At 36.8% G+C, this 11,668-nt stretch overlaps 1 protein-coding gene across 1 annotated transcript in view; it reads right to left on the reverse strand.

The window, feature by feature from the left end:
- The window catches only part of RYR2 (ryanodine receptor 2), a 523,123-nt gene that overhangs the window by 79,603 nt on the left and 431,852 nt on the right, over nucleotides 1-11,668 (reverse strand). Inside the window, exons 81-83 of the mRNA XM_007452954.1 lie at nucleotides 11,089-11,112; nucleotides 3,676-3,775; nucleotides 2,322-2,401 (exon numbers count right to left, since the gene is read on the reverse strand). Of these exons, the coding sequence (XP_007453016.1) occupies nucleotides 2,322-2,401; nucleotides 3,676-3,775; nucleotides 11,089-11,112 (204 nt within the window). The remainder of the gene's footprint in view (nucleotides 1-2,321; nucleotides 2,402-3,675; nucleotides 3,776-11,088; nucleotides 11,113-11,668) is intronic.

Consider the following 11,668-nt stretch of genomic DNA (forward strand, 5'->3'; position numbering starts at 1 on the left):
ATATATATATATATATATATATATATATATATATACACACACACACACACAATTTGAGAACAATGTAAAGATGAATTTTTCAGCTCTTCTGAGTTACTGCTTCACCTAGTCCAAAACTTTACTAACCCAAAAGAAACCTTCAAATTTTCTCTGCTTTTCTTTTGTTAGACTCAAAGGTTTCTAGGAGCCTATTCCTAGCTTTGTGCCACTGTAGTGATTCTGAGGTTCACAGCAACTTGAAGTCAAACATTCTAAAGTTCTCATTTGCCTTCCTTTCCTTCAATGAGGGGAGCCCTTTACCTGCCTGACTAAAACTTACCCAAGAAAGAAACAGTTACTAGTTCCCTGTTTAACCGTGCTTTCTCATACAGAAGCCAAGATACAAAAATAAGAGAGACATTATAGTTTTAGAATAACACAATCTGATGCTTATATTATATTGTGCTTTGTTGTTCTCCAATGAGCATATGAATTTTTTCTGAGCTCAGAGCCACACTGTTGGCCATGTGAATGTTATCCCCAGAGGTATGCAGTACACACCTGTGACAGTCCTTTTTTAAGTCACTCAAATACTCTTTTTTTCTTTAGTGAAGTATAGTTGCTTTACAGTGTTGTGTTAATTTCTGCTGCACAGCAAAGAGATCCAGTATATATATATATATATATGTGTGTGTGTGTGTGTGTGTGTGTGTGTGTGTGTGTGTGTGTGTGTGTGTATATTCTTTTTTCATAACCTTTTCCATTATCACAGGATACTGAATGTAGTTCCCTGTGCTGTACAGTAGGACCTTGTTGCTTATCCATCTATAGATAATAGTTTGCATCTGCTAACCCCAAACTCCCAGTCCTTCCCTTCCCCACCCACCCCTTCCCCCTTGGCAACCACAAGTCTATTCTCCATGTTTATGAGTCTGTTTCTGTTTCATAGATCGGTTCATTTGTGTCCTGTTTTAGATTCCAAATATAAGTGATACCATATGGTATTTATCTTTCTCTTTCTGACTTACTTCACTTAGTATGATAATCTCTAAGTCCATCCATGTTGCTGCAAATGGCATTATTTCATTCTTTTTTATGGCTGAGTAATATTCCATTGTATACATGTACCACATCTTTATCCATTCATCTGTTGACGGACATTTAGGTTGCTTCCATGTCTTGGCTACTGTGAATAGTGGTGCTATGAACACACGGATGCATGTATCTTTTTGTTTTTCTTTTCTTTTTTGGCGGTACGCGGGCCTCTCACCGTTGCGGCCTCTCCCGTTGCAGAGCACAGGCTCCGGACGCGCAGGCTCAGCGGCCATGGCTCACGGGCCCAGCCGCTCCGCGGCATGCGGGATCCTCCCAGACCAGGGCACGAACCCGTGTCCCGTGCATCGGCCGGCGGACCCTCCACCACTGCACCACCAGGGAAGCCCCATGTATCTTTTTGAATTATAGTTTTGTCTGGGTATACACCCTTGGAGTGGGATTGCTGGGTCATATGGTAATTCTATTTTTAGTTTTCTGAGGAACCTCCATTCTGTTCTCCATAGTGGTTATGCCAACTTACATTTCCCACCAACAGTATAGGAGGGTTCCCTTTTCTCCACACCCTCTCCAGCATTTGTGATTTGTAGTAAGTCACTCAAATACTCTTATTCTAACAAACTCAACAGACCTTGGCTTTCAGTTGGATATGGAGATTGCATCCTTTGTCATAACTGGTTGAAGTCAGCAAAATCTCCGTCCAGATAATGTCTAACTTTTAAACAGAACATCTTTACAGAACTTGGTTGGGAAGTGATTTTCTCATATCTTAGGAGAATAGAAAGAATTACAACTAGAAAAATTCTTAACGGTGCATTCTGTTTACATGTTAACCTAGGAGCCAGCTTTGTACCAAATATACAACAAAATCTTAAGAGTCAATTTTTAGGAGATATAACACTATAAAACACGTTACCAAACTAGGCTCCCTAGGTAAGGGTATTTATTTTTCACTATTAAAACAAACCAGCTGCTTTACGCCAACTTATTCACATGAAATGCAGCATTGCAAATGATGACACTGTATGACATGACTTCAGACTTCTAAACAGTGTTATTATTTGTTTTGCTACCTAGAAGGGGTGTTTATTGTGCTACCTGGGAGATATTTGGATACTGGGACAAGATGGCCGTAAAATAAAGGCATACTTTACATAGAAAATGAAAACCAAAAAGTACAACTAATGTACAACTAATAGTTCTTTTAGGATGACTAAAATAGTTCAACGGGATGACTATACGGTCCATCTTTACGAAAAGCACGTTACGTGAAAGGCTCAGTGACATACCTGCTGTACTGTAGAGTTCCCGCCATTTAAGATAGCAATTCCAAGTTTCAAAGTAGCAGCCACCATGGGTCCAGTTTCACCTTAAAAATACAAAATATTGTGATCCTTCTAGCACTTCACCTGCTACATTAACCAATTCTATCTCAAAATGTGCACTTTTAAAGTCGTTATTCACCTCCTACAAACCTGTGTCATGATGGAGAGGGGACAGACTGACTCATATAACAACAACAACAACAAAAAATTAAAAGAGTCATAATACATATTTTGCCATCAATGTTTTTACTAAGTTCTGTGTAATATGTCTATGATTGAAACTATATGAGAACACAAAAAACGAACAGGAAGAAACAATTGATTTTGAAATACTGACACCTAAAATTATTAAAATTCAAAACAAATCATGTGTATTAAAATAATATTGAAATGAATATGAGCTACTTAAAATATTCTCCCTCCTCCCTCAAGAACAGTATGTTTCAACAACTTTTATAATCTCCATTTCATCACTTTTATCTTAATATGTTTATAGCCTTGCTTTATTAGGATGACTAGTCACAATTTTAAGTTATTTGAATAATAATAACAAAATTTTAAATCCAACCAGCTGTCTATAATTTAGCATATTATGTTTTATTTTCACATTAGTCGCCTCCACTTAATTTAGAAATGAAATAATCCCTATATTTGGAGAGGGGTGCTTAATAACCACCATTACTTTTCCATTCCATTAAAATTACAGTAACTAGTTTTCACAAAGAAGGTATTACCAGCGTAAGAAAAATCAGCCTGCACTGGCTGGCTACTGAAAAATGCAACAGTACTTGAATTACTACAAATGACTCACTTAAAAAATCTAAACATTTATATCAAGGGCCCCGAGGGCCGAGTCCAGCTTGGCACCTCTTTTTGTAAATAAAGCTTTATTGGAAAATGGCCACACCATTTATTCACGTATTGTCTCTAGCTACTTTCATGCCACTCTGGCGGAGCTGAAGAGATGCCACAGAGGCCCCAATGGCTCACAGAGCCGAAAATATTTACTATCTGGCCTCTATCAGAAAACATTTGCCCACCTCCGATTCACATAATCAGTTTGTTAGAGTTGTGTCCCAATCTAATTTCCAAAACTTAATGAACAGAAATAAAAAATCTTTTAGTAAGACTCTGATTAAAAAAGAAAAATCAACATTGAACTTGGTAAGAGAGGTGGCATTTGTCAAGTCACCTGACCTAGTCATGAACAAGAAATTCAGGGACTAAATAAATCGGTAGACTTTACGTAAGGGTGCTCCTAGGAGTAAAGGGGAAATCTACAGAATCGGCCCTTCCGAGGTAGAGCCAAGAGCCTCACCTTTGCTGGCACTGATGGTCTGCAGCACCATCTCAGCTGCACCGCGGTCGTGGAGCCTGGCTTGTTGGTACAGAAGCTTTTGCTTTTCCATTTCTTTTTCCTGAACACAAATCCCAACCATTTATGTTGCAGCTATCACTAAGCAGAGCAGCTTTCTATAAACCATACTTTCAGTCATCTCTTCATGTATGGGCTCTATGACAACATTATGGACCATTTCAACACCAACAATGTTATCCAACAGACGTTAACATAGTCAACTCTTGGTTTTTCCCTTTATATTTCTTGTGATAGACTTTTGGTACTGATTTATCAGGATGAATTTTCTCAACTGTCATGACTGGATTAGTCCAAAGCCTGTATCATACTTTTGAAGTACTGAAACTTGCACTTTCTGAACGATACATTCGTGCATCAGTTTGTCACGTGTTTAATCATCTCCCAAGTCATGGTCATAACTTGATACTGCTCAGCAAATGGCTCAAGTGGTAAGTCATCACTGAATGACAGAAAAACATTAACTGAGGACGTGCTGGAGTTTAAGCAAAATTGAAAGCTGATATGGATAAAAAGGTAGGCTTCAACTAAGTAGTGGACATACGATAACAGATCTCCCCAGTCCCCTCCCAAAGAATAAAAGAAGCAATGTGCCTTTATATTTTGTATTCTCTGGTGGTAACAAACGATACTGCATGGCACTGCTAGAGCAATGGCTAGAGTTTGTTCTTTTCCACTTAAACTACCACTGAACACGTACAGAAGGGAATCAAAATAAAATATAAAGGCACAGCAAGTTCAAGACTGGTAGGATCATTCACTTGAGCTATCCAGTTCGCTGGAGAATTGAGACGGAACCAAGCAGTATAAGTTGCAGAATGAAAGTTGCATAGAGCACTATGACAGCGCGTCCATCAAATGGCGTGGTAGAGAAGCTTAGTCAATGGGACATGAAACAGTCAATTAGTATCATGTCCATAAACACAACGGCCAAAACATATATGACCTAAGAGCAGGAAGAGCTGCAGCAGAGGTAGCCAGAGTGACAGCTTTGCTGCCATAAACTTTCCATCCAAAGTACGGAAAATAGACACTGGAAGATGGAAGAGGTTTAAAAAATGAAGGCTTGCTAGTTACAGAATATGAAAAAGAACATAAACTAAAAGGAGGGGGTAAAAGAAATGGGCTCAAACAAATGAAAAAAGAAACCTTTAAATCAAAAGCAACCAACACAGACATTTATGCTGTTACCAGAGAGTTCTCGCCGAGGCTGGCAAATTTGTCTCTTAAATCTTTGATAATATCGTGCTGCGAAAACAAAATTGATCAGGGTTTTTTTTCACACTATAGTTAGAGCTCCTGTGGTTAAATTTTTATTTTTTCTTAAATTATGTGATAGGCCTAAATGGAAGCAGAAAAAAGAAAAAAGAAAAAAAAAAAGGCAGCTTTGCTTTATATGTAGCCATGCTAACATCTAAAAGGTTTGCCTTCATGTTTAAACCTCTTCCTGTGAAGTCAAAAACAAAACGAAAACAAAACCACACAGACACACAAAACTATATTGTCATTACAACAGAGTTTCAGAAAAACTGAAAGAAGACCCTTTCGTCTGCTCTTCAGGTGCTGTTTAAAATTAGTGAGCAACATTTGATTCTTCCTTTTAGACCCAACCATCTTTGACTTTCCTCCCGTTGCCAGAGCTATTTCTGGAACTTTTACTTCCTAGCTTAACCAACTCCCTTCGTGAAAGAGCTTTCCAGTAAAACTGATAAGAAATTACTGTCTTAAGGAACTGCGCTATTATTTTCATCAACTAAAGAGGCAAAGGAGTTAGAAAGAATGATTCTTCTATTGATGCAATACAACATATAAAGATAGTCATCAGGAAATCCAAAGAAGATGGAAGATGGCAGCATGCCATATATTCTTGAGGAAAAACAAATACAGAAACCCTTCACCATTTGTGCTCCAAAAGTAGGGAGACCAGCTCAAAGATCTGCCAGAACAACCTGCACAATAGATTCCAAGGTCCCAGTATCCTCTTCAGTAACTGAAATCACTCATGATGGATAGACCTCAGGAGGACCAAGAAACACAGGAGATCAGACTGCCTTCTTTACAAAGTAAACTCCCTGAGCAAAGATCACGCTAATTTTCCTTATATAACATCTAAATTTCAATAATAATATTTCGGGGGAGATGATATGAAACATTTGAAGAAAAAATATTGAGCAAAAGAACACACTCTGATCTAGAGGCAGGAAAATCATATTTCATAAAGAGGGATCAGGTCGACCACTCCTTTGAATTTCTTTGTTGGAAGCCCTCTCTTCAGAACATCTTTAATGTTATTTCTTTTTGTACTTTGTTGTCCCCTTTGAAAACTGCTTCTAGGTACATAATTTAATCTTTCATTGGAAATTTTATCACGACATAAAAAAGTAAAACTTTAAAAGTGAAACTAGAAAGTTTTCAGGCAATAAAATAATGGATTATGTGGAAAGAAAAAAATTCTTTGATTTCAAATTTACTGCAGATTAGCTTTTCTAAGCAAATGGGAGATAGATCTTTTAAAAGTATCTTATTCAGGGAAATAGCACCTTGAAAGTACTTTTTAAAGAACCTTTTTAAAAGTAGGGTTCCCCGCCCTGCCGCACTCCAAATTCCGCTTGAATTGCTGAAGGTTCTTAAATATAACACTATACCTTCAACCTGTAGTTTAGTCTTTAAATTATTCCAAGGTTACAAAGGGAAAAATGCTTCAGGAATTGTTGTTTCTCCCAAACAAGAAGATTGTCTCAGTATTCTATTGATATAGGAAACATTTACATTTATATGATTTTATGTAGACTCCTAGAAACCTCGGAATCACTAGTACTGACAACCTGCAGCAAATTAGCAAGACTCTGTGGCATGGGTTTCTGGATTAATCACATTCTTGCAAGGCTCTACTCTGTGTCCCTAAATGCTTTTCATCCCTCAACACTTTTTTTTTCCTCATCTAACCGTATTACGTATGATTGTGTGATATTTTAAATACCAAATGAGGAAAAGGTAGAGATACATATACATGTACAGAAGCTAGACATTATTTTCTACAAATCACTTTCATTGTGACATTCCTATACTGAAAAAGCATGGAGTTTATTTTCTTTTTCACCCCTTCACAAAAGATCAGAAGAAAAGTAACGAAAATTTGCAAGCTTCTGATCAGTATTTATGCACTTAGAAGAGGTATGAAATTGCCCTGAAAAATGAACTTACTCAAAAACAGCAAATCAGACAGGTTTGAAGGTGGATATTACCCCTGAGAACATCCAGTTCAAAGCTTTCAGTTCAAAGATGAAAAGGCTGAGGTACAGGGTAATTAAATGTGACCTGCTGAAGGTCACCTGGTTAGCACCCAGATGAGAACTCAGGTCTCCTGCCTTGGGAGGTTCTGTGCTCATTATGATAAAAGATTTCCTCTCATTGGGCTTCTCTGACTTGATTTTAGTAAGGAAGTGAAACTGATTAAATGTAATGATAATAGCAAATACCTATAGAGTTTGTTATGTGATAGGCAATGTTCTGAGTGGATTATATACATTAACTAATTTAATCCTCATCACAATCCTATGCAATAGAGGCCTTAATTAGTCCCATTTTATAGACAGGATAATTGAGGCTTAAGATCATACAGCCATATGGTGAAGCTGGGATGCAAACACAGCGGGTCTATTTGAGTGTCTGTGCTCTTAATGATTCTGCTGTATCCCATTTCCTGTAAATAATGTGGCCAAGCATAAGCTTCAACTGGGATTATTTTTTTAATTTTTATTTTATGTTGGAGTATAGCTGATTAACAATGTTGTGTTAGTTTTAGGTGTACAGCAAAGTGATTCAGTTATACACATACAGGTATCTATTCTACAAATTCTTTTCCCATTTAGGTTATTACAGGTTATTGAGCAGAGCTCCCTGTGCTATACAGTACGTCCTTGTTGGTTATCTATTTTAAATATAGCAGTGTGTATATGTCAATCTCAACTGGGATTATTTTTAAAAGCAATAGCACATGCAGTCAAATTATTGTGCATGTCGAAAATGCACAATTATATGTTTAAATATGTGTTGTCTACATATTCACATGCTATTTAGGTCTACACATTCATATGCATAAATTACCATACACAATATAGAGGACTGTGCTTTTTGGGAATTTTCCTTGTATCAGGACCAGTACTCCAGCCCACACTGAACCCCCTTTTCTCCAAGTCTTAGCGACTTGCCTTGCTTCTGAAGAACAGTAGCCCTAGAAATGGCTTGCACCATTACTGTGCTTACGAAAGCTGGCTCTTATCACCACTACCACTGTCTAAGGAAACCACATGCTGATGGAGAGACTGCAGTGCCTGGGCACTCGGCAGGTTTGGCATTTAAGACACAAGAAGTTCTCTTTAATCAACAGGAAAGAATGACAGCACCTCAGGGACTCACCAGAGAATTCATCTGTGAATTAGAAACTGGGCATTTGCCAAAGGATGATGCAACTTGCTTAATACTTGAGAAAGATGGTCTAGAAGGCGAGTTAATGGTCCATTCCTCTAGATTTACTTAAGCTTCACCGTCATTAATTCAGGTTTTCCCATAAGTAGTAAATCTATATTAAAGTATTTAATTCAATGAAAGCTTTTGTGTGGAATATCATCATCGAACGTTGCACCCTCAGATTTGGAAGAATGGCAGTAGGAGAAGCAACCATCAGAAGAATGTTGCTGTGTGTTTTGCAAAATCATCATTTTAAAATGTGGTCCTACTGTGGTACCAAACTTCTTTCTTGTTCTACGTGACAAAAACCCATCGTGCTCAGAAAAGTCATTCAACCTGGAATATTACTCTTTGTTATTATTATTATTTGTTTTGGCTTATGAAAAGTTCAAAGCCGAATAAAAGCAATCCACTGTAGTAATTACCATTTTGGGTAACTGCTAAAACGTTTCTTCCCTCTTGGCCTCTTTATAATATTTAACTGTCCGTTTTCATAGTTTTAATATTGAAGTAATCTCAAGTCTAAAAAGAGTTAATATATAATCACTAACTAAATATGCAATTAAATTTTCAAACAAGTAGTTGTAGGTAAATATACATATAAATAGATGAAGCTGGGAATTAAATTATCAACTTAAATCAGGCAAGTTTTAACAGGATCGTATCACTAAAACATACAGGTGATGGAAGAAGAAAAGAGCTGGTAAATACTAGGCATGTTAGCCTCCACTCCCCGTTTTCCATGTTGTTTGAGCTTTATTTACGTTACTCCTCATGGAAATTTTCTTTATAATGCTACCTTTTTATATCTACTTCTTTCTTCTTCTCAATATTCTTATAGATAATTTAAGTGGAAAGTACAGCAAATATTAATAATCAGTCAGTTATAGGGATAAAATTCAATTAGCACACTATGTTATTCCGAAATGTATTTAACATAATTTGTTTTAAGAATTATTGAAACTGAGCGACCTTTCAAATTCGTTATAACTTAGATGAAAAATTCCACTATTTAGACTATACTAAATAATGTTAAACAACCAGACATCTCAATGTCAAAAGTCTGGTCCATTACTAAATTTAGAAAGAGAAAGCAATAATCCAGTTGTCTAGTCAAATTCTTCAGTGGTGTTGCTGTCATCACAGGGCCAACCTCAGACAAAACCCTCTTTGCAGGTGATTGGTTCTCTGTCACCTCTAAAAACACGGCCTCATTCTTCGGCTTGGGAAGAGTTCATATTGCTTACTCACAGAGTGTGTATTTTGCAAATAGACTATTCCACAGATTAGGCATAAATGATGAGTTATAGTATAGAAATCACACGGAGAGTCAGTCAAACATTGGTTAAGAAGTGAAAAGTCCCAAATCTCTTCTATTGTGTTATGCGTATGAGTATGTGGCACCACTGGCAACTCTAAAATCCTGTCTCATTCTGGGACAGTCACACCGGCTGGTCCCTACCTCCTTTTTGGGGAGATTAATTACCAGGTTCCACCATTAGGTGAACTTCTCTCCCACCATCCTAAATCCAAGGCATGTAGCCCATTCTCCCAGGCGGGGCGCCATACGTCTCCCGATTTCTTGTTTGTTCTCAGTATGACCTGAATCCTACACTGTACAGGCTAAGATTCCACTACTAGTTACTCCCAGACTTCTTTTCTGAATAGGGAACCTTTCTAATGTCTCCGTCTAAATCAATACTCTTGGGAATGAATTTCAGTGCTATCCGTGAAACAAATCTTGGTGGATGTTAGGAAGTCCCTTTATGTTTTCAACCCTCAACAAGTCACAGGAATTCTATCTGAGATCATTAATGATAAAACTATAAAAATCCAGCAAATTAGGATCACGCCCATTGTACCTACTGATTTAAACCCATAATCTATAATTAAGTGTTATGCCTATTATATGCCATTAAATTAAACACATCTGATTGGAGCTAAACCTGATAACATCTGCATGAACTCAAATTTTAAAATGATATGAGAACAATATAGTCCTCCAAATATAATAGTGAGTTAAAAACATTATAATTTGTTCCTTCTAAGTAGATTCTTTATGACATTCTAAATTCATCTTAACAGAAAATATTTCACTTTTTAAAGCAGAAGGCAAAAAAGAACACTTTACACTTACAAACAGAAAAGCTTTCTCTCTTTTCTTTAACTAAAGTCATTATAGGTATTTTTTTCCCTGGGACGTTTATGATCGATTTTCCAACTAAATAGTCTCATGAAAATAAAGTGTAAGCTTAACAGGGTTCATATGAAAGGAAAATTTTTGTGATTCTAGACCAAAATGTTTTCTCTCAGCAAATTTTCCAGGTACTTAGCTCTTCAGAATATTCAGAGACAGAACGAGTCATCTAGTTCTTCGCTATAAGGAAATGCTCAATTAACACTGAAATCATGGAATATCCTCTCCAGTTACCAGTTGAAGGTATTACTAGCACAATGGAAATGAAGATTATTGCCAATCCCACCAGCAACGCCATATATCGTATCTCTTTTCTAGTAATAAGACTGGTATAAAAACCCTCAAGAGAGATGAGGCATGAAATGTTGCACTGAAAAGTCACCAGCTAAAATTTAATCACGGAAAGGGTGGACTCTTTCATCTCAGCATAGTACACAGCTCAAAGTCAACACAGAGGATAAAATTTCAAATTATGAGTCATTTAAATTGCAAGAAGAATAAACCTAGGTCAAGGAAGGGATACTGGAGAGACAAACTGCATTGGAGCTACAAACTTGGGAGAAAGATTGCAAGACGTTTTTTTTTCTTTTTTACAAAAAAGAATCCAAGATGTTGGGTCTAACAAAGGTAAATGTCACAAGAAACTGAAACTCAGACCCAGACAAATACACATATATATATAGTTTTACCTTGCTGCGTTGGGATCCTGTGACCTTAAGGAAGGATGAAGACAAGAAGCAAAATAGCAATAAACAATTGCTCGGAAGACAACCGACAGACCATAAACGGTGTGCACTTCAGAAAAATAGTATTATCTGCTGTGCACAGCTCATTCTAATTTAGCTCAGTTTCTTATCAATGAAGATGGATTTGAGACTAGAAATACACATACATTAGAAAAGATTATAGTGTCATCCAGGAAATTAACTTTAAGGCATTTTTCTCAGCCAGCAATAGTCATGGGTCATTCCCAAATTAGTTTGTTTTGGTATTTTTTTACACAAAGACTTCAACGCAATGCCGCAGAGATGCTCACATCCAATTATTCCTGAAAGGGGCACTACTCAATATCTACTCCTCACCTACCACTTTTTTTGTGGGTCCACTTTAATTAAAGACTTACAGCTGGCTACTAATATATTTCCAGACTTCTAGCTCAAAGCAGACATGTAAATTAATAGAAGCAAAAAAAAAAAAAAAAAAAAAAAAAATTAAACCATTTCCTTCCATTTAATTTTTTTTTGAAAATTCCCAAAAAAAAAACCAAAA

This window comes from Lipotes vexillifer, unplaced genomic scaffold (assembly GCF_000442215.2).
Source record: "Lipotes vexillifer unplaced genomic scaffold, Lipotes_vexillifer_v1.1 scaffold1088, whole genome shotgun sequence".
NCBI classification, from domain to species: domain Eukaryota; kingdom Metazoa; phylum Chordata; class Mammalia; order Artiodactyla; family Lipotidae; genus Lipotes; species Lipotes vexillifer.